Source organism: Chionomys nivalis, chromosome 25, assembly GCF_950005125.1.
Source record: "Chionomys nivalis chromosome 25, mChiNiv1.1, whole genome shotgun sequence".
Taxonomy (NCBI): Eukaryota; Metazoa; Chordata; class Mammalia; order Rodentia; family Cricetidae; genus Chionomys; species Chionomys nivalis.
Window position 1 is genome coordinate 28820009 of NC_080110.1, and position 25606 is coordinate 28845614.

Below are 25606 nucleotides of genomic sequence, written 5' to 3' on the forward strand. Positions count from 1 at the left end.
CACAGCAGGCTCCACCCTGGGGCCTTGATGGGGATAGCAGCTTGGGTGTCCTCTGGCGGACAGCACTTCCACTCCATCTTGGCTTAAATTTGGGCTAGAATCCAAGTATGGAGCCTCAAAAGACCCCAGGACCAGTGGTCCCCACCTCCTTTTAACACGTTCTATTCCCAACCTCCAGAGCATTCCCTGGCTTAATCCTTTAGGTCCCAGAAGCTCCCCTGAAAAAGTCAGTGGGGCGGGGGTGGGGGAGTTGAGGTGGGGGATGGGCGGGCAGGAAGTAGAAACCAACCAGTCAGGCATCCCAGCTTTAGGAATAAGAGGAGATATCTATTTAATGCTTGATTAGTCTCAAATTTAGTTCCTGCCAACTGTTTCTGTTCAGCCCTTATTCTTTTTGTTTTTAAAATTTAAATAGCATTATTTTTTCATTTACTTTCCATCCCAACTGCAGTCCCGTCCATCTCCAGTCCCTGTCCTGTCCCCGTCCCCACCCCACTCTGTCCAGCCACAGCTGCCACTGTTCTTTTGACCTTGGCCGTGGCTGCTATCCTGCCCGCGATCTTCACAACACTGGAGTAGAATGTAGCGGTAGCAGCTTTTCTAGTGATGCTTCTAACATTACGTGAGAGCTGCAGGGCTCAAGCGCTGGGAGCTGCGCGGGCCCCTGCCGCCCCAAGGATTTCCAAAAAACTGAAAAACACAGACCTCTTGAATGTAGCCTGAAAGCAGGTCACAGGTTGATTTAACTCATTCATGAAGGCTGCAGAGGGACAGAAAGCCAGGTCAGAGAGCACAGGCAGTGACCTGCTGACTCTGAAATATGTTGGGAGAGGGTTGTGGTGGTGAGGCCAGCTGAGACCCAGGAGCTCACAGGACTTGTCCAAGGTCACAGGGCGGAAAGGCAGCAGAGCCAGATGTTAGCCAGAACGGTTTGGATCAGGCTGGCACGCACATAAGACATCAGCGGGGTGCTGGAAAGAGGGGCTCAGAGGAACAAAGGCTCATTATTTTTAAAATGTTTAGTTTTAATTTTATTTTTTATGTGTATGGATGTTTTGCCTGTGTATATATGTCTGTGTATCACATACATGCCTGGTGCCCACAGAGGCCAGAAGAGCGTGTCAGATCTGGGACTGGAGTCACAGACAGTTATGAGCTGTCATTTGGATGCTAGGGATTAAACCCAGGTCCTCTGGAAGAGCAGCCAGTGCTCTTAACCAGTGAACAGTCTTTGTAGCACCTATTTTATTATTATTATTACTTTTTGGGGGGCTTTCAAGACAGGGTTTCTCTGTGTAGCCCTGGCTGTCCCTGGAACTCATTCTGTAGACCAGGATGGCCTCTAATTTACAGAGATCTGCCTCCCAAGAGCTGGGATTAAAGGCGTGCGTCACCACCGCCTGGTTTATCTTATTATTTTTAATAAGATGAATGTGTTTGTCTGAAAGAAAAGTAGAATCAAGAAGCTAGCTGGGTAGTGGTGGCTCACACTTTTAATCACAGCACTCAGGAGGCAGAGGCAGACAGATCTCTGAGTTCGAGGCCAGCCTGGTCTACAAATTGAGTTCCAGGACAGTCAGGGCCACACAGAGAAACCCTGTCTCAAAACAAACAAACATACAAAACCAAACAGAGAGAGAGAGAGAGAGAGAGAGAGAGAGAGAGAGAGAGAGAGCGCATGAGAGAGTGCGCGCACACGAGAGAAGGAATCCTGATGGGAGCTCCATCCTTTTGTGCTGTATGTGGGTGTGGCCAAGCTTCTTTCCCAGAACTGTCCTAGCTAAAGGAGATCAATGAGTTGGCCTTGTGAGGACTGTAGTGTAGTGACTTTATTTCATCTGGTGCCTTTGAGGGGTTAGGGTTATTAAGGACAATGCGACAGTTGGTCTCATCGGCGTGATTAGACTGAAAAGCGCGGGACAGCAGTTAGTTTCCTCTTTGCCATGATAAATACCAGACAGAAAACAGTTCCTGAAGAAGGTTGTCCAGCCACAGTCTGAGAGGACACGGTCCACCATGGCTGGTCACACTGACATCAGCAAAGCTAAGGGCAGCCAGGTGGGGCTAGGCTGTAAAGTCCTGGCTACCGTTCATCCAGTGCCCCTCTACCTCCTAAAGCAGTGTCATCAGCTGGGAAACAAGTTTTCAGCCACGGGCCATTCCCATGGAAACCACAGCAGTCTGGGTGTGACAGGGAAGCAGGGAAATCTTCCTGGATATAGGGAGTCCTTCTCCTAGATGGGGGTGGGATGGGGTGGACTAGAAGAGGAAAGAGAGGATGCTCACTGGTGCAGGGGGAGGGGAGGGGGGTTCCTATTTCCCTCCCTTCCTTTCCCATGCTGTGAGCTCCTTCACCCTCTCTGCCATGATGGACTGAAACCGCGAACCTAAAGAAACTGCCTCTCCCTTAAAAGGTGTTGGTGCCAGGCATTTTGTCATGGCGGTAAAAACTAACAACAATGGCTTTTTTTTTCAACAAACTATAAAGTTTGGTTGGCCTAGAACTCAACTCAGTAGACCAACCTGGCTGTCCACTAACTCACAGATTCACCTGCTTCTGTTCCCTGAGCGCTGAGGTCAAAGGCCTCTGCTACCACTTACTGCACAGATGACATTTGTTGTTGTTGTTGTTGTTTTGATTTTCGAGACAGGGTTTCTCTGTGTAGCCCTGGCTGTCCTGGAACTAGCTCTGTAGACCAGGTTGGCCTCAAACTCACAGAGATCCACCCGCCTCTGCCTCCCGAGTGCTGGGATATAAAGACATATACATGGCAATTTAAATTAATGTTTGTCTTTTTGTTTTGTTTGACAGACAGGGTTACTCTGTATAGTTCTAGCTGTCTTGGAACTTGCTCTGTAGACCAGGTTGGCCTTGAACTCAGAGATCCACCTGCCTTGCTTCCCGAGTGTCACTATACCAGGCTCTCTGTCCTGTGCTTTTGTTTTGAGACACTTTGACCTCTTCTTAGCCCCTGTCCCCAGATTGTAACTTTGCGGTTTCCTTTCCCTTAGATATGGCAAGATTGTCTCCACCAAGGCCATCCTGGACAAGACCACGAGCAAATGCAAAGGTAAGAAGGGGCAAAGGTGGGGCTGGAGAGATGGCTCAGTGTTTAAGAGCATTGCCTGCTCTTCCAAAGGTCCTGAGTTCAATTCCCAGCAACCACATGGTGGCTCACAACCATCTGTCATGAGGTTTGATGCCCTCTTCTGGCCTTCAGGCATACAAAAAATAAATATTAAAAAAAAAAAAAAAAGAGGGGGCAAAGGTAAGAAGGCGGCTGCTGCGGGAGTCCAGCCTTCGCCTCTGCCTCCTGCTGCTGGGAGTCTGAGCGTCAGGTGCCGGGGAGGAGCTGGGGATTGGGACCTTATGACTGATAGGTATGATAGGTATTTAGACTCCTGGGTGACCAGAGCTGGAGCTTAAAGAGCTGTTAGGGGCTCCCTTGTCTTCCTGGGGCTCCCTTGTCTTCCTGGGGCTCCCTTGTCTTCCTGGGGCTCCCTTGTCTGGCTGGAGCTCCCTTGGGCCACAGTCTCCGTGGATGGACGCAGGACACATTGTTTCTACCTACCATTGTAAACAGGACAGCCCACAGGTGTTCTCCAGTGCTGAGTAGCTATGGAGGGTTGAACATTTCTGGTGCAGCAGTGGGAAGAGTAGGGAAGGGCAGCTTCGATCCATTCCTCTTGCCCTTCTCTATTCCTCCCTGCACGGCATTTCTGGGGCTGTCAGAAGATGGGAGTCCTTTAGCAGTGCCTGAGGTCTAGGATTTAATAATACCTTAGGTCTGAAGCCCCAGGTTTTTAATGAGGAGAAAGGCAGAATACCACAAGGGGTCCATTTCCCTTGGCATCCTTAGCCTCTGGGTGAGGGGTCGCATGGACAGTCGCCTGAACACTCTTAATTTCTCTTTCTCCCGTGACATCATTACACGGACCATAACCCTTCCTCTGTCTCCTGAAAAGCCTGGGTCTCCTACCTCCTTACACCTCCCACCTCCCCGTGATGCTGTTTCCCTGTTCCAGGCTATGGTTTTGTGGACTTTGACAGTCCCTCAGCAGCACAGAAGGCTGTTACCGCACTGAAAGCCAGTGGTGTGCAGGCACAAATGGCAAAGGTAAGACCACCTGCCTTTCCAGGGTGACCATCAGCACCAAAGTAATGGTTTGGGGCCTCCCAAATATGAAATTGATGAGCAAGAATTATCTACAGCTTGCACAGCATGTGTGCATGAGTGTGTGTGTATATATGTATGTATATGTGTGTATATATGTGTGTCTATGTATGTGTATTTGCATGTATGTGTGTATTCATGTGTATGTGTGTATGTATGTATGCTTATATGTGTGTATATGTATGTATATGTGTGTATGTATGTGTGTGTATGCGTTTGTGTGTGTTTGTATATATGTGTGTATGTATGCATTTGTATGTGTTTGTGTGTGTGTGTGTGTGCATGCGCTCACATCTTGGAGCTACCTCATGTAGGTGATGGTAATTGGACTCAGGTCCTCTGCAAGATCAGAATGTGCTCTTGACCACAGAGCCATCTTTCTGGTAGCATCTGGACACAGACAGGCTGAGCCACTGGAGAAGACTGTCCTTTGTGTGGCAGACACGCGGCCAGGCCTTTTGGCCCCCCTGCTGCCTCCTCCACCTGCCCCACTTTCCTGGGACAGATGGTAACAGTTTTGCAGCATTCTCTGAAGAAGCCAGCTGTGCAACTCAGGCTCTGGAGAATGCTCTAGGCCTGCCCCTGCTCCCTGCTGGGAAGGGTGGGGAAGGGAAGACCTAGAGCATGCAAGGAAGAGAACTGTGTCTCTTGGGTAGAGCTCCCTGGAGCTCAGAATTTTGTACACTCTTTTTTCCATGCCAGTCCCTAGAAAGCTAGAAGCCTTCATCAAGGGAGGACAGTCCCCTGCCTTGCTGAGGCGTCTCAGATACTGTGAGTATCTGTGAGATACTGTGAAGGAGCTGGTAAAGCAGCCCTTCCTGGAACTAGAGTTACAGTTCTGTGTCCCCGTGCAGGGGCAGGGAATCGAACCCAGGACCTCTGGAAGAGTAGCCAGTGCTCTTAACAGCTGAGTCATCTCTCCAGCCCCAAGACAGCTGTTTTTTTCTCTAATGGTTAAAGGAAAATGAAGTCTGGTGTGATGGCTCAGGCCTATGATCCCAGCACTTGGGAGGGAAAGAATTGCTGAGAGTTCCAGGACAGCCTAACGTAGACTGAGAACTAGTCTCAAAAGAAAGAAAGAAGAAAGGAATGATGGAAGGAAGAAGAAAGGAGGGAGGGAGGAGGGATGAGGGAGGGAGGCAGGCTGGAGAGAGGAGAACTGATTGCTTTTACACAGGACCTGGGTCTAGGTCCCAGTACCCACCTGGTACCTTAAAACCATCTTAACTCCAGTTCCAGGGGATCCAATGCCTTCTTCAGGCCTCCATGAACACTGCATACGCATGGTACACAGACCTACCTGCAGGCAAAGCACCCACAGGTGTAAAGTCAAAATAAATACATTTTAAGAAAAACAAAGGAAGGAAGGAGAAGTTGGAAGTGAGATTAAGGTTGCTGGGAACTACTGACCAAGGCAGCGTGATGACTTACAGTCTTGAAAACAGCTCTAGAGACAGGCACAGTGTAACATGTCTGTGATCACAGAGCCTGGGAGAGGGAGACAGAAGGACCAGGAGTTCAAGTTCATCCTTGGCGGCTCAGCAAGTTCTAGGCCGTCCAGGACTGCAGAGTGAGACCCTGTCTCAAGAACAGGCCACACGTGCATATACACGGGGAAAAAAACAACAAGACAAAAAACAAACAAAAAACAAAAACAGCTCTGGAGGCTCAGCCGTTAAGAGCACTTGCTGCTCTTCCAGAGGACCTGGTTCAATTCCCAGCACCCACATGGCAGCTCACCACTGTCTGTGACTCAGCCCCGAGGCAGAATGGCCACTGTGCAGTCTACTCTAGGAACACCCGCACCCTCTCCCTGACCTCAGCCCCATCACCGCCCCCTCCCCAAGCGTAGCCTCTCACCTTAGCCTTGGGCGTCCAGGATACTGGACTCTCAGGGCCCCAGGTAAAGCACTGAGCAGTCGTGAGCCTGGCCCTTTCTCTGTTTCCTCCTCCCCCTCCTGCTTCCCTTCCACCCAGGAGTGGGCACATGAACCCACTCAGACAAGCCTGCTAAGAAGGAAGGGGGAGAGATTACTCAGAACTATGGAGTTGGCACGGTGGTCCCAGTCCCAGGAATCTGTAACCTCTGGTCAGGATGCTGGGCAAGAGGAGCCTTTGCTCTGCCTGGATCTCATAGAGACACCGACATCGCTGGTGGCTTGTATTAGTGATTGTGCAGTAGTACACATAGTAAATACTGTAATTTTTATTCCTGGGCTAGATAGATGGTACGTGATGATAGGACTGGATATTATAAGCTGTTAAGATACTCTTTATTGCCGGGTGGTGGTGGAGCACACCTTTAATCCCAGCACTCGGGAGGCAGAGGCAGGCGGATCTCTGTGAGTTCGAGACCAGTCTGGTCTACAAGAGCTAGTTCCGGGACAGGCTCCAAAGCCACAGAGAAACCCTGTCTTGAAAAACCAAAAAAAAAAAAAAAAATACTCTTTATTTGCAACCACCTTAATGTTTCTTTTCTCAAATGTTATTTATTTTTGGTTTCTTGAGACAGGATTTCTCTGTGTGGTCCTGTCTGTCCTGGAACTCACTCTGTAGACCAGGCTGGCCTCAAACTCACGGAGATCCACCTGCCTCTGACTCCCGAGTGCACCATCACTGCCAGCTCCTGAGGGTTTCATGGGGATAAAGATGTGAGTCTCAATTTTCACTTTTCATGTTCATAGCAACAGGAGCAAGACCCTACAAATTTATATATCTCAAACCTCCCTCTGTCGATGGATGAGCAGGAACTGGAGGGGATGCTGAAGCCGTTTGGTCAGGTGATCTCCACCCGAATCCTTCGAGACACTAGTGGGGCCAGCAGGGGAGTTGGCTTTGCGAGGTGAGAGACGTTTTTAGACGGTTTTAAGGGTGACTAAAGAGAGATAACTTGGCCGGGCGGTGGTGGCGCACGCCTTTAATCCCAGCACTCGGGAGGCAGAGGCAGGCGGATCTCTGTGAGTTCGAGACCAGCCTGGTCTACAAGAGCTAGTTCCAGGACAGGCTCCAAAACCACAGAGAAACCCTGTCTCGAAAAACAAAACAAAAAAAAAAGAGATAACTTAGGAAACAACATACACACGCATGCACAGGTACACACAAGCAGACACACAGGCACACAGACAGACAGGCACACACACAGTGCCCTTCCCCCTTACATGGACCAAAATAATGGTCAAAAATACCTACTAAGAACCAGGAAGGTGACTTTACTAAGTCAAGGCACTTTACACCAAGCCTGATGACCTGCATTTGATCCCTGGAACACACCCAGTAGGACAGAAAGGACGCTAGCAAGTCGTCCTCTGACCTCCATATGTGCTGTGGCGTGTGCGCACACACAATAAATTCATGAAATGTAATAAAAAACTGTTTAAACCCTTGGTAGTGAAGCGTGTGTGTGTGTGTGTGTAACATGGTCTTAGCATGTAACTTGACGGGTGCCTCTGCCTCCCAGTTGCTGGGATTCCAGGCGTGCCTCACCCCATCCTACCGCTGTCTGCTCCTGTGCTTCCCCCACCGCCTCCTACTAATGGAGAAGAACCGTAGTGCGGAGACTTCATCCTCATGTCAGTAGGATGGGGTGGGAGGAAGGATTGCTCCACTTCTTAGATCTTTAGGGAGACGTGTGTGCGTCGCAGAGCAGCTGCTGCCTTGGCCGACCACCGTGATGGAGGACATTTCTGAGCCTTAGCGACTCCTGTTCTCTAGGCTGCCTGCTTCTGGGCTCATGTGTCATGGAGCTTCAGTTGATCCTAGCCTACCTAGAAAATGATTTGCTTTTTTTTTTTTATTGATTTTTATTGAGCTCTACATTTTTCTCTGTTCCCCTCCCCTCCTCCCTTCAATCATCCCCCAAGGTCCGCAGGCTCCCAATTTACTCAGGAGATCTTGTCTTTTTCTACTTTCTACTTCCCATGTAGATTAGATCTATGTAAGTCTCTCTTAGTGTCCACATTGTTGTCAGAGTTCTCAGGGATTGTGGTTGTAGGCTGGCTTTCTTTGCTTTATGTTTAAAAACCATCTATGAGTGAGTACATGTAATAACTGTCTTTCTGTGTCTGGGTTACCTCACTCAGAATAATGTTTTCTAGCTCCATCCATTTTCCTGCAAAATTCAAGCTGTCATTATTTTTTCCTGCTGTGTAGTACTCCATTGTGTAAATGTACCACATTTTCCTTATCCATTCTTCAGTCGAGGGATATTTAGGTTGTTTCCAGGTTCTGGCTATGACAAATAAAGCTGCTATGAACATAGTTGAGCACATGTTCTTGTGGCACAATTGAGCATCCTTTGGATATATACCCCAAAATGGTATTACTGGATTTTGAGGAAGGTTGTTTCCTAATTTTCTGAGAAATCACCACACTGACATCCAAAGGAGCTGTACCAGCTTGCATTCCCACCAGCAATGCAGAAGTGTTCCCTTTTCCCCACAACTTCTCCAGCATAAGTTGTCATCAGTGTTTTTGATCTTGGCCATTCTTATAGGTGTTAGATGGAATCTCAGAGTTGTTTTGATTTGCATTTCTCTGATGACTAAGGATGTTGAACATTTCCTTAAGTGTCTTTCAGCCATTTTAGATTCCTCTGTTGAGAGTTCTCTGTTTAGGCTTGTATTCCATTTTATTTATTGGATTATGTGTTCTTTTGGTGACCAATTTCTTGAGTTCTTTGTATATTTTGCAGATCAGACCTCTGTCTGATGTGGGGTTGGTAAAGATCTTTTCCCATTCTGTAGGCTGTCGTTTTGTCTTGTTGACAGTGTCCTTTGCTTTACAGAAGCTTCTCAGTTTCAGGAGAAACTTTATTGTTTCTCTCAGTGTCTATGCTGCTGGGACTATACTTAGGAAGTGGTTCCCTGTGCCAATGTGTTCAAGTGTACTTCCCACTTTCTCTTCTATAAGGTTCAGTGTGACTGGCTTTATGTTGAGGTCTTTGATCCATTTGGACTTGAGTTTTGTGCATGGTGATAGATATGGGTCTATTTTCACTCTTCTACATGTTGATATCCAGTTATGTCAGCACCACTTGTTAAATATGCTTTCTTTTTTTTATTTGATATATATATATTTTGCTCCTTTGTCAGATTTGCTTTTATTTCATTTAAGATTTTGTTTGGGCCGGGCGGTGGTGGCGCACGCCTTTAATCCCAGCACTTGGGAGGCAGAGGCAGGCGGATCTCTGTGAGTTCGAGACCAGCCTGGTCTACAAGAGCTAGTTCCAGGACAGGCTCCAAAACCACAGAGAAACCCTGTCTCGAAAAACCAAAAAAAAAAAAAAGATTTTGTTTGGGTGCTGGCAAGGTAAAGGTGCTTAGTGCTGACAAACCTGCCGACCTGAGTTTGACCCCCAGACTCATGTGGAAGGAAAAGGGACTCCCCCAAGTCCTCCGATCCCCTGCTCACACATCCCCCAGGTCCTCCGATCCCCCCCCCCCGTCCTCCAATCCCCTGCTCACATGACCCCAGGTCCTCTGATCCCCTTCTCACATGTCCCCCAGGTCCTCCAACCCCCTCCTCACACCCCCCAGGTCCTCTGATCTCCTGCTCACACACACACCCCAGGTCCTCCGAACCCTGCTCCACATGCTACCCAAGTCCTCCGACCCCCTGCTCACACGTCCCCCAAGTCCTCTGATCCCTGCTCACAGGGCCCCCAAGTCCCCCATCCCCTGCTCACACGCCCCCCCAAGTTCCCCATCCCCTGCTCACGTGCCCCCCAAGCCCCCCATCCCCTGCTCACACCCCCCCAAGCCCCCATCCCCTGCTCACACCCCCCCAAGCCCCCATCCCCTGCTCACACCCCCCAAGCCCCCATCCCCTGCTCACACGCCCCCCAAGTCCCCCATCCCCTGCTCACACCCCCCCAAGCCCCCCATCCCCTGCTCACACCCCCCCAAGCCCCCATCCCCTGCTCACACGCCCCCCAAGTCCCCCATCCCCTGCTCACACCCCCCCAAGTCCCCCATCCCCTGCTCACACCCCCCCAAGCCCCCATCCCCTGCTCACATCCCCCAAGCCCCCATCCCCTGCTCACACCCCCCCCAAGCCCCCATCCCCTGCTCACACGCCCCCCAAGTCCCCCATCCCCTGCTCACACGCCCCCCCAAGCCCCCAATCCCCTGCTCACACCCCCCCAAGCCCCCATCCCCTGCTCACACGCCCCCCAAGTCCCCCATCCCCTGCTCACACGCCCCCCCCAAGTTCCCCATCCCCTGCTCACACGCCCCCTCAGGTTCAGAGCTCGTGTATCTGATAGAATAGGGAGTATTAAGCTGGCCAGGGCTACCTAGGTCTCAGCCCTGCTCGAGACAGACTGGCGATGTTGCTCAGTTGATAGAGCCCTTGACTGGTATGCATGAAGCCCCAGTTTGACCTCCAATATGGAATAAGATGGGTATGCGGTGTTGTGCTTCCCTGTAATCTGTGCACTCAAAACGTGGAGGCTGGAGGATCAAAAGCTCAAGGGCGGACTGGAGAGACAGCTAAGAGGTTAGGGGCACTGGCTGCTCTGGTCCTGAGTTCAATTCCCAGCAGCCATATGGTATCTCACAACCATCTATAATGAGCTCTATGAGATCTCGTGCCCTCTTCTGACCTGCAGGCATACATGCAGACAGAAGAATACTATGTACATAATAAAGTTCAAGGTCATTTGGGTCAGGAGACTCTGTCTTCAAGATAAAAACAAAAACTGTTTGGGTGTCGTATATACCCTTAGGCTTGGAAGGCCAGAACAAGAAAGTCACAATTCTGAGGCTGACCTGGGCTACTTAGAAAGTTCAGAGTTGATTTTATTAAGAGCCTGTCTCCGAAACAACAGCGGAAGCTGAACATGGTCTGAGCTGTAGCTGGGTGGGGTCACTTGAGGTTCAAGGCCAGCCAGGGTGACAGTGAGGCTCCCCAAACAAATACATAAAATATTAAAAATCAAGCAAGCGAGTTTCACTTGAAATGAGATTCTGATACTTGTGTGGGGGGGTTGTTTTTGTTATTGTTGTTTGTTTTTTCAAGACAGGGTTTCTCTGTGTAGCTCTGACTGTTATGGAACTCACTCTGTAGACCAGGCTGGCCTCGAACTCACAAAGATCCACTTGTCTCTGCCTCCCAAGTGCTGGGATTAAAAGTGTGCATCACCACTGCCTGGCTGATACTTGTTTTTAGCTCAGAAAATACTGGGTAATTGGTCTGAGCTCTTTGTGTTTCAGCCTCTTGCCTGCTCATGAATATTCCCTTAGTCAGTGATTCCAAGACTGACGTGAACTGGGTATGGTGGCCACCCTGTAACCCTAACATTTGGGAGAGAGAGGCAGGAGGAGAGGGAGCCCTTAGACTACATGAGACCTATCTTAAAGAACAAAACATCCCTCCACCTCCCCCCTTTTTTTGTAACTAATAGAGGTTTTGGTTAGAAAAAAAATTAATAAGCTCAAACTGAGTAGCGCCACCTAATGGCAATTCCCAGTATGACAAGATGAAAATTCACTGGGCTTGGGTCCATCGCTTTTGAAACACATTTTCTTTTACTTTTTAAATTTTTGATTTTTTTTTAAAAAAACTGAAACATGATATGGTCTTGCTGTGAAGGCCCAGTCTGGCTTTGAACTTGAGATTCTCTTGTCTCAGCCTCCTAAATACTGGAACTACAGACTTGGGCCACTATGCTGAGCTCATGTGTCCTCGAGGGCAGATGCTCTTAACTCACAGCGCCCTTAGTTAGCATAGCACCTCCTCCTCCATGCCAAAAGAAATAGTCAACATGTCAAGTCATTACACGGTCAGACAGTTTGGGGTGGACTTTTGGGGGGGTTAGGATGAGGTGTGCTTGCACCAGTATGTAGGTATCAGCGTCACATCTGGCCTCTCTGCATGTGCTGGGGACTGAACACAGATCTCCTCACCCCTGTGCCTGTTTGTTTTCTTTGCAGTAGGGCTAAACCCCCAGACTTCCATCATGCTAGGCACACAGTATGCCACTGAGCTACATCGCTGTCCTTTTGACTTTTCATTTTGTGACAGCATGTCCCAGTTCGGTCTTTGTTGCTGTGATAAAATCCCCCGACGAAAGACAACTTAGGAAAGATGTTTATTTCCGCTCATGGTTCTTGGTTGTGGTTCATCTCGGGAAAGTCAGGGTGAGAACCCAGCTAGTCCAGTCACACCCACAGTCAAGACAAGAGAGCAGCTGGCTACGGTGATGCTTGCTGTCAACCCAGCACTCCGGAGGCACAAGTAGGTGGAGATTAGGCCTGGTCTATATAGTAAGTTTCAGACCAAAAAGGCTTACATAGTGAGACTCTATTAAACAAAACAAAACCCACAGCAGATGAACTCATGCATGCTCACCTGCCTGGTTACAGGGTTTAGGGTTCCCTGACTAGGGAATTGGTGCCACCCATGTGAACTAACTGTCCCCTGGAGACACTGAGACTTCCCAGGGAGTCTGGGTTGTGTCTGGTTGACAAAGCTGACCATTCCACAGGGTCTCAAACGCTGACCAGACTGGCCTTGGCCCTACTCTGTAGCTAAGGTAGATTTTGAATCCCAGCTCACCTGTAGCTGGGACTAAAGGACGGTCAGTGTCTATTTGTCCATTTATATTTCATTACATTTTATTATTTCATGAATTTGTATGTCTCTATGTGTGGGTGTGCTATGGCAGGAGGGTGCAGGTCACATGACAACTTTTAGGGATCACTTTTCCTCTTTGACCATGAGGGTTCCAGGGATTAAGCTCCTGTGAGACTTGACATGAGTGAGTGACATCAGATTCACAGGCTCCTTGACCTGCTGAGCATCTTGCCAGCCCGAGGGCAGAGCTACTGAAATCCCAGCTAGTGTGGCTCGTAAAGCAGGGTCCCATTTCAGAACTGTGAAGTGAGCCGGCCTGTGGGTCCTGTATCCAGTGCACATTTGAGGGGTAGAAGCGGGCATTTTCCGAGCGTTCTCACTTACAGCTTTGGCACCGACATCTTCAGTTCTTTCTCAGTCCCCTCCCCCCCTTTAAAAAGCACTTATTTATCAACTGTTGGGGAGAGAGCTGGCTCTTAGGTGGAAGCCAGAGAACAGCTCACAGGAGTCAATTCTATGTGGGTTCTGGGGTCATTCAAGTCATCAGACTTGGCCGTGGTACCCAGTGAGCCATCTCACAGGCCGCATGAGCTCCTCATTGCCAATCATAACAATATGCCATAGATAATTGGGTCTTGATAATTATTGCCAGAAATAAAAAATATTAGCAAAATCATTGCTTGTGCAGTTTCCTCAAATAAACAATTGAAATTTATTTTCGAGGCATGGTCTCTCTGTGTAACTTTGGAACCTGTCCTGGAACTCACTTTGTAGACCAGGCTAGCCTCAAACTCACAGAGATCCGCCTGCCTCTGTCTCCCGAGTGCTGGGACTAAAGGTGTGCGCCACCACTGCCCGGTGAATTTTTTCTTTTAATGGTTCAGTAGCCACTTGAAAACAATTTTAAATTTGTCTCGTGTGTACATATGTGCACGTTTGTGTGTACAGCATGTGTTAAGGTCAGAGGACAGTCATCAGGAGTTGGCTCTCTCCTAACATCACGTGGGTTCCAGAGATGGAACTCAAGTCGCTGGGCCTGCTGGAAGGCGCCTTTCCCCCTGAACCCCCTCATCTGCCCTCTTAGGAATTGTACAGTAAAGGGCCAGGGATGCATCCAGTCAGTAAGGTGTTAGCTTGTCGCAGCCGCATCATCCTCGGCTCAGTCTTTAGTACTGCAGAAAAGTCAGACATGGTGGAGCATTTCTGCAATTGCAGCACTGAGGCAGGAGCATCGGAGGATCAAAGTCATCCTTAGAGGATTCGAGGCCAGCCAGGAGCATACACACACTCTGTCTGAAAAACAAAAACCGAAACGCAGCTGCCTTGAGATGAACACGTGTGACAGGAACTCCATGTGTGTACCACATAAAGCTTCTGGAGCATGCATGGGACTAGGGACTGAGTGTGTGGAACCTGCACAGGGAGAGCCTCACCTCTCATATGCTTCTTAGGATGGAGTCCACAGAGAAGTGTGAAGCCGTCATCACCCACTTTAACGGGAAGTATATCAAGACGCCCCCTGGAGTGGCAGGTGAGTGCCGTGGGAGTCGGGCCACTGGAGGAGCGCGCCAAGTGTGACGGCCCAGCATTTGTCTGCTTTCTTCTCTCGCCAGCACCATCTGACCCCCTGCTCTGCAAATTTGCTGATGGCGGGCCAAAGAAACGCCAGAACCAAGGGAAATTTGTGCAAAATGGACGGGCCTGGCCAAGGAATGGAGACATGGTAGACAGACCTCTGAGGAAACACAAACCCTGAAGGCATTCACGTGGGGTGGCAGTGGCCTCGGCCTGGTTTCTGTGCGCTTAGGCGGCTTTCTAGAGCAGTCTGCAGCTGCGGGCTGCTGGTTGTTTCCTCGCTCTTCCGTGCAGATTTGCAACCTGCAGAGTTCCAAAACCCCATAGTGGGACTCGTGGGTACTCTGGGCTCAAAGTAAGAACCCTGTGTTTTCTTACAGGGTGGTATGGCCTTGACCTATGACCCCACCACAGCTCTTCAGAATGGGTAAGGATGCGTCAGATAGATAAGTCACCTGAAAATGTCCAGGCGCGTGTCCAGACATTTGGGTGTTTCATTTTGATTCTCAAAGAGCAGGTAGTGGATGGAGGGGGCTTCCTCCCTGAGCAAAGCCTTTCCCACAGGTTCTACCCAGCCCCATACAGCATTGCCCACAGCAGGATGCTCGCTCAGTCTGCACTCTCCCCGTATCTCCCATCTCCTGTGTCCTCCTATCAGGTAACGCGTGTTTTCCCCCTATTGTTTAAGCCAAGAAACAGGAAGCTTTTCTATATTGTACACATAAAAATGTTATGTAAGCGTAACGTGTGACGTATGTGTATAGAACTAGCATGTATCCCTACACGTGTATCCGCTCATACATACAGTGTATATGTATATAAACACTTTTAGAGGCATGCTCATGAGCTCGGCATGGTGTTGCACACCTTGAATCCCAGCACTTGCGAGGCCAGCCTGTTCTATATAGGACATAGGCTAGGCTGGTCTCCGGGACAGCCTGGTCTACATAAAAGAGACCCTGCCTCAAAAGAAAAGACATCCTCTTTCTGTTTTTACCTCCCCACAAGTAAAGGCAGCTTCACATCCGACTACGACACTTTCATGTGGATGAAAACAGATACACAGGGCTTCGGCAGAAACTTCCTTTATAAATATAGCCATATTTAACATGTATTGTCACTCTCACAACACATTTTTTTGTTTTGTTTTGTTTTTTTTCGAGACAGGGTTTCTCTGTGGTTTTGGAGCCTGTCCTGGAACTAGCTCTTGTAGACCAGGCTGGTCTCGAACTCACAGAGATCCGCCTGCCTCTGCCTCCCGAGTGCTGGGATTAAAGGCGTGCGCCACCACCGCCCGGCTTCACAACACATTTTTAAGTCCTTTTACTTTAGTGTGTGTTTTGCTTCTATGTATGTACGTGTGTATATTTCATGTGTGCCTGAGGTCAGGTGTTGGAGTCCCTGAAGCAGATGCCCGTGAGCCACAACGTGGGCGCTAGGAACCAAACTAGGGTCCTCCGGAAGAACAACAGGTGCTCTTAACTGCTGAGCCATCTCCCATCCCTCAGTACCTTTTTGAAAAATAATATTCTCATTCTACGTGTTTGTGTAGATCAGAAGACAACGTGTGGCAGGTTCTCTCCCTTCACCTTGGGCTTCTAGGGATCTAATTCAGGACTTCAGATCTGGTGGCAAACGCCGCGTCCTCATCAGCTAGTGTACCACCCTCTGTGTGGCCCTGGCTGTCCTGGAACTCGCTCCATAGGCCAGGCTGGCCTCCAACTCAGAGATCCACCTCTCTCTGCCTCCTGAGTGCTGGGATCACCCAGCCCTTCGCTTACTTTTAACTTGTTTTGTCTGACTTTTAAGTTCCTAAATTTTTTTTTTTTTTTTTGGTTTTTCGAGATAGGGTTTCTCTGTGGTTTTGGAGCCTGTCCTGGAACTAGCTCTTGTAGACCAGGCTGGTCTCGAACTCACAGAGATCCACCTGCCTCTGCCTCCCGAGTGCTGGGATTAAAGGTGTGTGCCACCACTGCCTGGCTAAGTTCCTAAATTTTAAAAATAGTTTGTTCTTTTTTCTTTTTTTGGTGGGGTGGGAGGGTTTTTCAAGACAGGGTTTCTCTATAGCTTTGGAGTCTGTGCTGGAACTAGCTCTTGTAGACCAGGCTGACCTCAAACTCACAGAGATTCTCAGAGTCACAGAGACTTGAGAGCTGTCTCCTCCAATTTTATATTCTTCTCTAGTGCTGGGATTAAAGATGTACACCATTACTGCCCAGTTTCTATGGCAAATTAGTGTAACTGCTGGGATTAAAGGTGTGTGTCACCACTGCCTGGTCTGTAAAGGGTAACCAGTGCGGCTGCTTTGCTCTCTGAGCTTCAGACAAGCTTTATGTATTAAAATACAAATGAAGCCGGGTGGTGGTGGCGCACGCCTTTAATCCCAGCACTCGGGAGGCAGAGGCAGGTGGATTTTTGTGAGTTCGAGGCCAGCGTGGTCTACAGAGTGAGTTCCAGGACAGGCTCCAAAGCTACAGAGAAACCCTGTCTCGAAAACAAACAAACAAACAAAAAAAAAAAAAACAAATGAAATATCACTATATCCATAGCCTGGGAAAAAAGCAGCTTGTTTATGTTCTGATGGAACATGTCAGTTGGTAGGGGCTTTGCTGAACTTCTTGGGCACTGAATCTAGGCAGTTAATGTTTTTGTTTTTGCTTATATCAGAGAGTGACCCAGACATCTCCTCTCCAAGTTCCTAACCCATCCTGGATGCAACACCAGTCGTACCTCATGCAGCCTTCAGTGAGTGTTCAGAAGTGGGCAGAAGCCAGAGATGATTTGATGTAAAGAAAAGCAAAGGGCTGTGATGACAGGATCTGTGGGTGGGAATGAGTTCTGACTTAGAGCATTGTGAAGCTCGTTCTGTGAGTTCTTAGACAAAGGTCTCTGCAGACTGAAGGTCAGGGTAATGCTCCTGTCCCAGAGCTGGGCTGCTGTGCACGTTAATTTCGAGGCCTTGAAAATGGTAGATGATTCTCTGGTTCCTGTGTCATCTCCTTCCGGGTGATGGGAGGCAGAGACAGGTGGAACTTTGTGAGTTCAAGGCCAGTCTGATCTACATAGAGAGTTCCAGGATAGCCAGGGCTACGTAGAGACACTGTCCAAAAAAAAAAAAAGATGGCCCTGCTTGTCATCAGCCACTGCTTGAGGTGTCTTTGCGAGAGGTTGCTGCCTAACCATTTCCTTTGTTGCCTCCTCTAGGGCTCAGTTCTTACACTAGGGATGGACCACCCTCTTTCTCTCCAGCACGCCTCCATGATGGGACCTCTTACCCAACAATTGAGTCACCTGTCACTCAGCAGCCTGGGCACGGTAAAGGGTTGTCTCTAAGATCACTCCTCCAGAGTAAGGCTGCCCGTGAAATGCTAGCGTCAGTCCTTCCGAAGGATGGAACTGTGCTTTCAGTTAGTGAAGGCACACTCAGACCTGGGATAAATGCCTCTAATCCCCGCACCCAGAGGCTGAGGAAGATATTTAAAAGTTCAAGGACAAGCTGTGAATATAGCCATTCTGCCCTACTCTCTACTTCTAGGTGCCTCCTAGTCCCAGAAGTTCTAAACATTTGTACATTTGCTCAGGAATCAGTACACATTTCCTAGAATTCATCAGAATACTAAAAGGAAGGGATGGAGCAGCTGGGGTTTCTTTAGGCCTGACTTGTGCAGGGAAGGGGCATGGAGGGAGGTGCTGGGAAAGCAGTGAAAGCAAGCAGGCCTGTCTCCAGGCCAGTGTCCTCGAACACCATCGGGACCATCTTGAGGAGCCCACACACCACTAAAGGAATGTCTTGAGAACCATGTTCCTTTTCATTCCAGTTCATGCCAACGGCTGCTGCCATGCAAGGAGCTTACATCCCCCAGTGCCCTCCTGTGCCTTCCTCCAGTGTTTCTGTTGAGGTAGGAACATTTCTGACTTATGTCCCGAGCAAGCACTTTCTCTCACAGCATTGCTGATTCTAGTCCTAAGGGGTGTGAGGAGTATAGGGAGGAAAGGGCGGCTTGAGTTGATTAAATGCTCTGAAAATTAGCAGTTGTTTATGTATTTCCCAAAGCTGCACCACTTCACCTTCTTTCCAGCTTGATGCTGTGAGCACACTTGCATTTGGGGAGTGAGGTGAGGATGCCACTCAGCTTTGGCTGTATTAGTGAGGCTTCTTCAGTGGGAGTCGAGCGAAGGAATGCATCAGTAACTTTCCTTGGCTGTGATACAGGAGAGCAGTGGTCAGCAGAGTCAAGTGGCAGTGGAGACACCCACAGACCATGGGGTTTTTCCTTTCCAGTTCAGCAAGTAACAAGGTAAGACCTGTAAGCTGGGGGCATGCTGTTACGCTGAACTGGGCGATGGCTGCTTGGTCTCATCATGTCCCCTCCACACCCTCTCCACCTTCTGCGCCTCCTTTAGGCAAGAGCCCACATCTTTGTTAAACAGAAATGCATCTCTGGAGATGCTCCCAGACTCTAGGTTACAGGCGATCTGTAGACCACACTGAGCACTAAACGTGGTCATTTCCTCCCAGGCCCAGGCCTAGGCCTGAGAAAAGAAGACTGCATGCCTGCCTTGGGCTGTTTTCCTGTTGATGGAGCCTAGGGAACCATGTCGCTCTTCGTATGCACTACATCCAAGACGAAAGAACTTACACCGGCTGAGCTGCCTCCCACCTTCACAGAGAGGTCGGAGTATGTTGGAATTACTTAGGAAGGCTTGTCAAATGATTTCTTTAAAAAGAAAAAAAGTGCTGGAAAATCGATGAAGGAACCCTGTTTGCCAAGTTTAGTTATGGACTATTTCTGAGGTGTCATGTGTTTTAAATATGTGGACCTAAAAGTTTGTTTTGCAAAGCTCTCAGTTCACAGGGTCCCTGTGTAGCCCTGGCAGGCCGGCCTTGAGCTCACAGGGATCCTACCCACTCCCGTCTCCTGAGTGCACCACTATGCCTGGCTGCTGTTTTTTCCTTTTTTAACTTCTTGTCCAGATTGTTCTTTTCCTCTTTTCCACTCAGCTGAGCCTTGCCTGCTTTGCCTTTTTAGTTTTTAATTTTATGAATTTGCCTTAAATTTCATGTGGGACTGGGAAAAGGGGCAGTGGAGGTGGCTTTCCCTCTGCTCTGAGAAGAGACTGGAGTTTTGACTTTGGGAAGCAGACACGTGACAACCAAATTTGGCGGCAAGTTCCAAAAGGATGATGACTACAACAGACATGGGTCTGACTGGCGCCCAGCTTCAGCTTCAGGAATGCCTGCTCTGCCTCCTGGAGGGTCTTCACTCTATCCCAGGTCTCACAGCCCCATCCCTGCTGCTTGTGGCTTTGCTCAGTCCTTCTAAACATCCTTCCCCCATGTGCAAGTTCCGCCTCTATGAGGTTGTTGCCGTGTCTGTCATCTTTGACAGGATTTCCCTGCCTTCTGGAGTAGGCTAAATCCCCAGCCCAGCTCCTGGACAGAGCCTCGTAATGTTCATCAGGAGTGCCAGCTGCACGTGGGTGTACTCAACAGTCTTTAGAGCTTAGAAATTCAGCAGGAGCTGTCTCAGCAGGGCTCGCTCACATGCGTCAGCCAAATGCAGTCTGAAGGGCTGAAGGTGAGAACTGTTCACTGTGCTGGGCGTGCGTGCCTGATAAAGGACCAAGCTCTTTGTGCAGTACCCTGCCCAGCCCTGGAGTGTTTGGACCCCTTCCCCAGAGAACCAGAACACCAGAAATCATTTTCCTTCTTGTGGAGGGACAACAGGGTGCTAGGGTAGGAAAAGGCAATACATCAGCTCCTTACCTCAGGAGAGACCTTGAAATGCGTGTCTTAACTGTCAAATCCAGGTTCACCTCCACTAGACAATCAAAGTAATGGAGAGCGGGAAGTGTGTTCAGAGGCTTGTGTAGGGAAGGAAGGGTTGACCGTGGTGGTGGAAAGACACTGGCTTACTGGCGCAGCAGCTGTACATACTGCAGAACTGGGAATCCTGGTCTGATTGTACTTCAGTGCACTCTGGGAATAAAGGCTCATGGCAGTGGTAAGCATAGTATGGGCTAGAGATGACTCAGAGGTTGGGAGCACTGGGTACACTTCCATAGGTCACGTGTGATCTGGTGCCCTCTTCTGGCCTGCAGGCATACATGCAGGCAGAACACTGTATACATAATAAGTAAAAAGAATAAAATTACCAGATTTTTTCCACTGGTGCTTCCAACCTCAGGAAGGTCAGCTATATCCAGTTAAAGCCCTCAGTGACAGAACACTAAGAAGGTAGCTTTCTTGTTAGTGGTCTTTAAGGAAAACCAAACCAAGCCAAGCCCAGAACTCTACTGAGTGGACTGTTTGGAAGCTCTGCTGATAGCCAGGGCCAGTAGTTGTCACCACTGCCCTGTCACTACCTCTTAAAACTTGTTTCTTTTTCTGTAGCTCTAAAAGCAACTTGAATGAATGGCTTATGGTTTTAAAATTTTAAATTACCTTCTGAGGTTTTCCTCTGTGAGTAGTTTAGCTTCCAGTGTTTCTGGTTGAGCAGGTGCGAGCATGGGAAATGAGGGTAACCTATAATTTTTTTTATAGTGGTTAATGGCACTGTGTAATTCTGCTTAGTAGTGATTGCCACCCTCTCTTGTTGGCTCATTACTCAGTAGTGACTGGTGACAGGAAAGAAGGGTGTGGGCTGTAGAGGGATGGTCTGCAGGACACTGCTCCACAGGAAGCACCCCACCACACTACCCAAGGCTCTCAACACCATGCCCAGTGCTTCCTGAATCCTGCCGGCATGGAGGTCAGACCTTTCTCTTTACATTTCACCCCCAAATTGTTTCCAGTTAGAACATACTAGAGTCCTGGGATGGTGTCATCCTTTACCAGGCTCCAGGTCTACCCAACCCACCTCAGGGTTACTAGCATCCCTCCCAGGCTTGGGGTCCAGGCTGTAGATGGACTGGCCTTTAGGACACTGTGGGGACAATGATGAGGAGAGATTCTTGAGTGTTTTTAAGCCAAGGATTTGAAGAACTGCCCAGCCTGTGAAGTTAGGTGCCTCTGAAGAGGGAACAGCTCTTGTCAGTAATAAAGATGGGCAGTTTGTTGTTCCTGCTGTCCTTCCCTCCCAGACATGCTCCCACCTTCTGGAAAGTGTCAGAACTGCATTCACTGAAGGCTGGTTGTTGCCTTCTTAGCCAAGAGCAATACGTTGAGTCAGGTCCAAACTTACCCCAGCCTTTTCTAGACCTGAACTCAGAGAGCAGGACCGGTCTTATAAACAACAGTTGGTCTATACAGGCAAATCAAATCTGTACCTTGTCACATGGTTCTTCCCAGTTCCTCTGTGAACCAAGCACTCCACTTCTGAGCAGCCTGCCCTTTCAAAGTCCTGTACGCATTAGAGTCCTGAAGTTGACAGGCTGCAGCAGAGCCTCCCCTCAGCAGCTAAAGCCTCTGGATGCCTCTTCTGCTCCATGCTGACCCTTGCTAGAGGTGGTCTCCATGTGGCAGTGACCAGAAAGATCAATGCTCTCATCACCCTTGTGACCGGCTCTTCGACTGGCATCTGCTCGTTCAACTCCTGTTCTCCTTACTCAACTACCTCAGTCTCACAGTTCAGCTCAGGCACAGCACCTGCTTCCTAACCCTTCACCGCCCTTGTCTTTGAAACAAAGCAAACTCTTCAGTTCAAGAGCCGAAACTGCCTTCTGGATTGTCTTCCCTTCCCTTCCCTAGTGTGAGCATGAGCGCTCCAGGTCGGTCCCTGTATGATGAGCCAGGGCCTAGGCTGTGCAGTGACCACCTTGGGCAAATTACTAGTTCCCCAGGAACACCAGCTTTGGAGCAGACTTAAGACCTTGGAGAATAAGAGAATAGACTGGAGGCTGCCACAGAGCTGAGAGGACCAGAATGGACGTCTCTGCTCCTGCCCCTCTCTGGGGCAGGTGACAACTCTACTGGATGCACTTATCGCCCTGGAGAGAGAAGTTTAATTTATACTTAAAACACATTTTGTACATTTCCCCTTTACCCAGAGACCTGTAGTTCACACCCTCCCGTCTGCAGTGCTACCTCTTGCCCGCTCTCCTCGGCTCACTTCTGTCTGACATCCCTCCCCTGTAATTTGGAAGAGCTTTACTTTCACTAACTTCAATCTTTTTTCTTTCTTTCTTTCTTTTTTTTTTTAAAAATAAAACATAAAAGTCGGTCTTAGTGTCTTATCCATGAAAACTGGTGATCTGCCTGCTCTTGCCATCACGGCACACAGGGTCTGCTCTGCCCAGAAAACAAGTCAACCTGGGAGTCAGACCCACCCACACTCACTCTGCCTTAGGGAAGCTTGCTTCAGGAGAGAAACACGAGTCTTCTTGAGTCTCTATCAAATGTGGTTTTATTCAATGACAAGCACTTTCTACAGCTGCACCTGTGGAACATCACATGGCAAAAACGAGTTTTTTTTTCTCTACACTTTTTCCTTTTTTAAACCTTATTAAAAATGAGATTGGTCCTAAAAATATAGAAAGAAATAAATTTAAATTCACAAAAAACTGTACATTATCAAAAAGTCACTAAAACACCACATTTGGTTATATAAAAAGTCAGTCCCTTTTGTTGTAAAAGGAACATGGAAACTTGTTGGTGTTGATGGTTTCTTGCTGTTACCAGATAGGGGAGGGGATACAAAGGGTAGGGGTGGGTTGTTTTATTTTTAACCTGCTTTCCCTACCAAATACTCTGTCAATAAGAGAAAATCCACCTAGCTCCAGGGGCAGTGAAGACGAGGAAAGGAAAGTGAGGAATGGCCCCTTTGATCATGCCCTACCCCACTTCTTCAGATCAAGTCTAGGACCTCCACCCCGCCTTACGAGTGCCTGGTCCCTAGGAAAGAGCTGGAACTGGAGAGGGGCACAGAGCAGACAACGAAGGCCACACTCTCCCTTCCACCTCCAACAATGAACGACTCCAGTACATTTTATGCCAAGGGAAACTTGCTGTGGGGGAGTTATCCCCAATTATAACAGTTCCAAACATCTGACTGACACAAAGTTTGTTACGGCGCAGTTATTTAGATAAAATATAAATATTTATGCATAATATAAAGTCAATTCAAATATTCTTCAATCCACCTCTTATTTAAAAGCAAAAAAAAAAAAACTCAAATAAAGTTAAGTTTTGAGGTTTTTCGACAGAAAAGGCGACTTTAGAAATAGGCAATAGGGAGTGGAGTGAGGGCGGGGTGAAAAGGAGTAAGGGCTGCCCAGGAACCTGCACTGCCCCACCCCCAGTACTGCTGGAGTACAAGAAACACTCCACCTCACCTGGCACCCCCGCCCCCACCAATGGAACATTGCTTGGATGCCTCAGCTCTCTGCTTAGGCCAGCCAGCAGCCACCTCCCCAGTGCAAGTACCCGTAATTTCTGATGGGAGGGGCTCTGCTGAGCAGGAAAGCAGGGGGCCAGAGGCCCATGGCTATAGCTCGGCGTTAGCAGCTTTCCTCTCAAGTGTTGGGGGCTTAACCTGGGCTTAGTCATACACAGGGCAGTGGCAGAACCAGAATCTCTCCGCTCTACCCATCCTGTGCTCCAGGAGCCGCTGCTGGGGATATGAAGTAGATGCAAGGAAGGAAAACACAACTAAACCCAGATACTCATGGTTTAGGAAAGATCCAGTTCTACCCCTCTCCCAGAAACTCTCAAGACTCAAAGCTACTGAGAGGAGAGGGAGTTCCTGCTAAAGATTGCACAGTTTGAAGAGGCTGGAACAGAAATGACCACGAGGACAGCCTTGTCCCCAGAGAGATAGTTCCTGTGTTTTCCCAAAGACAAAAAGTGATGGAACGGCAAAGGCGGGAAAATAAAACATAGTTGAGGAAACACAAATGGGTCCCATTACACAAAACAGGATCACAATCACAGCTCTCATCTGTGTGCAAGGGCAGGCACGCAATCGCGTGCGCACACACAAACACACACACACACACACACACACACACACACACACACACACCTCTCTCCCCCTCTCTGAGGGCCTCCATTTCGGAGCAGCACTCAGACTCAGCAGTAGTTGTCCCTGAGGAGTTCCCAAGAGGGAGGTTTGGGAAGCGGGGAAGGAGGCTGGAAGGCCCAGGGCACCCACCTGCCCGCCTGCCCTCTCCCCAGTCACAGAGTTTCAGAAAAGGCTAGAAACTCAGCACGTGAGGAGGATCCAACATTGTAGAGGGTTACTTATTGGCAGGAAGATGAGCACAGAGACAGGGAGCTCTGAACTTTGTTTTCTACGTAAGGGGAAAGGGGAAAGAAGAACCCGTACACGTTAGTTTTACATTATTGGGTGGGACAAAAATTGTAAAAATAAGGAGAAGGGGAAGAAAAGGAAACGTGAGAGAGAGCAAGAAGCAGGGAAGGGACTGAACATGGAAGCAGCATGTTCAGGGCCCGGTGTCCGGCTCGACACACTTGGGAGTTAAGTCCACTTTACTGGCCGTCACTGCGGGTCCGCACACAGTACAGAGTGTTTCTCGGTTTCACACATTCACTAGAACTATTGCTATTGTTAAATAGCCCCAGGATGCTGGGGCGTGTACAGGGAGGGGAGGAAGCCGGGAAGAGGAAGGGACTTCTTTACCCCTCTCCATTTTAATCAAGGAAAAAACCAGGAAAAATTCTTTTGCTTTTTTGGTTTTCTGTCCAAAAGGACCTCATCTCTACATCTCTTATTTGAGGAGCAATAGGAGGAAGGAATAAAAGGAGATTAGGGACAAGAGGATGTGGTGCTGCCAAGGGCAGAGGCAAACATCAGCACTGTCTGATGAGTCCACCCAGGGCAGCCGTCAGCAGGTGAGAATGGCAGGTTCTTGTTAGGAAGGTTGGAAAAAACACCACAAAGTGGCCCCCACCTTCCCTGCCTCACAGATTGGCCTGTTTTCCCTGATAAAATTCCTCCCAGCGGCTCTCGAAGAAGCGGCGCATGATGTGCCCAGCCTTGCCCACTTCAGAGTCATCCTCGTTGAAGGTCTGGCAGTTGTCAAAAACCAGAAGGGCATCAGCTGCAAACTCCTCTGAACTAGTATACCTGGGCCAAGGGGAAAATGGGGTTGTGAACTGTTAAGAGCTGAGAAAAAGAGAGAGAACAATAAAGAGAGAGAGCGTGCACACAATATCTTCTTACCCTCCTCGGAGCAGCCGTTCTCGCATGGTGGAAAAATCCATAGGGTTCTTGATGATGCGCCGGTACCCACTCACCAACCGAGGGTTCACAGGCTCCAGGAAAGGCCAGGCTGCGTCATGGGACTCCATCTCCATCAGAATGATCCTGTTGGTATAAGAA

General features: G+C 48.9%; 2 protein-coding genes across 12 annotated transcripts in view; one reads left to right on the forward strand and one right to left on the reverse strand.

The window, feature by feature from the left end:
* Rbms2 (RNA binding motif single stranded interacting protein 2) overlaps window positions 1-22486 on the forward strand; it is a 63117-nt gene extending 40631 nt beyond the window's left edge. For 4 of the 6 annotated variants that reach the window (XM_057757463.1, XM_057757465.1, XM_057757464.1 and 1 more), the window contains 12 exons: window positions 3013-3071; window positions 4027-4118; window positions 6860-7017; window positions 14201-14280; window positions 14363-14472; window positions 14705-14751; window positions 14889-14982; window positions 16992-17069; window positions 17529-17639; window positions 18143-18223; window positions 18538-18622; window positions 18850-22486. In XM_057757463.1, coding sequence (XP_057613446.1) covers window positions 3013-3071; window positions 4027-4118; window positions 6860-7017; window positions 14201-14280; window positions 14363-14472; window positions 14705-14751; window positions 14889-14982; window positions 16992-17069; window positions 17529-17639; window positions 18143-18223; window positions 18538-18618 — 991 coding nt within the window. In that variant the 3' untranslated portion in view covers window positions 18619-18622; window positions 18850-22486. Of the gene's footprint in view, window positions 1-3012; window positions 3072-4026; window positions 4119-6859; window positions 7018-14200; window positions 14281-14362; window positions 14473-14704; window positions 14752-14888; window positions 14983-16991; window positions 17070-17528; window positions 17640-18142; window positions 18224-18537; window positions 18623-18843 lie in introns of all 6 variants that reach the window. The other 2 variants (XM_057757461.1, XM_057757462.1) reach the window with 2 other exon arrangements.
* Window positions 22487-22599: 113 nt separating this feature from the next.
* Baz2a (bromodomain adjacent to zinc finger domain 2A) overlaps window positions 22600-25606 on the reverse strand; it is a 40133-nt gene continuing 37126 nt past the window's right edge. For all 6 annotated transcript variants that reach the window (XM_057757454.1, XM_057757453.1, XM_057757456.1 and 3 more), the window contains 2 exons: window positions 25448-25591; window positions 22600-25351 (listed from right to left, as the gene is read on the reverse strand). In XM_057757454.1, coding sequence (XP_057613437.1) covers window positions 25186-25351; window positions 25448-25591 — 310 coding nt within the window. In that variant the 3' untranslated portion in view covers window positions 22600-25185. The remainder of the gene's footprint in view (window positions 25352-25447; window positions 25592-25606) is intronic.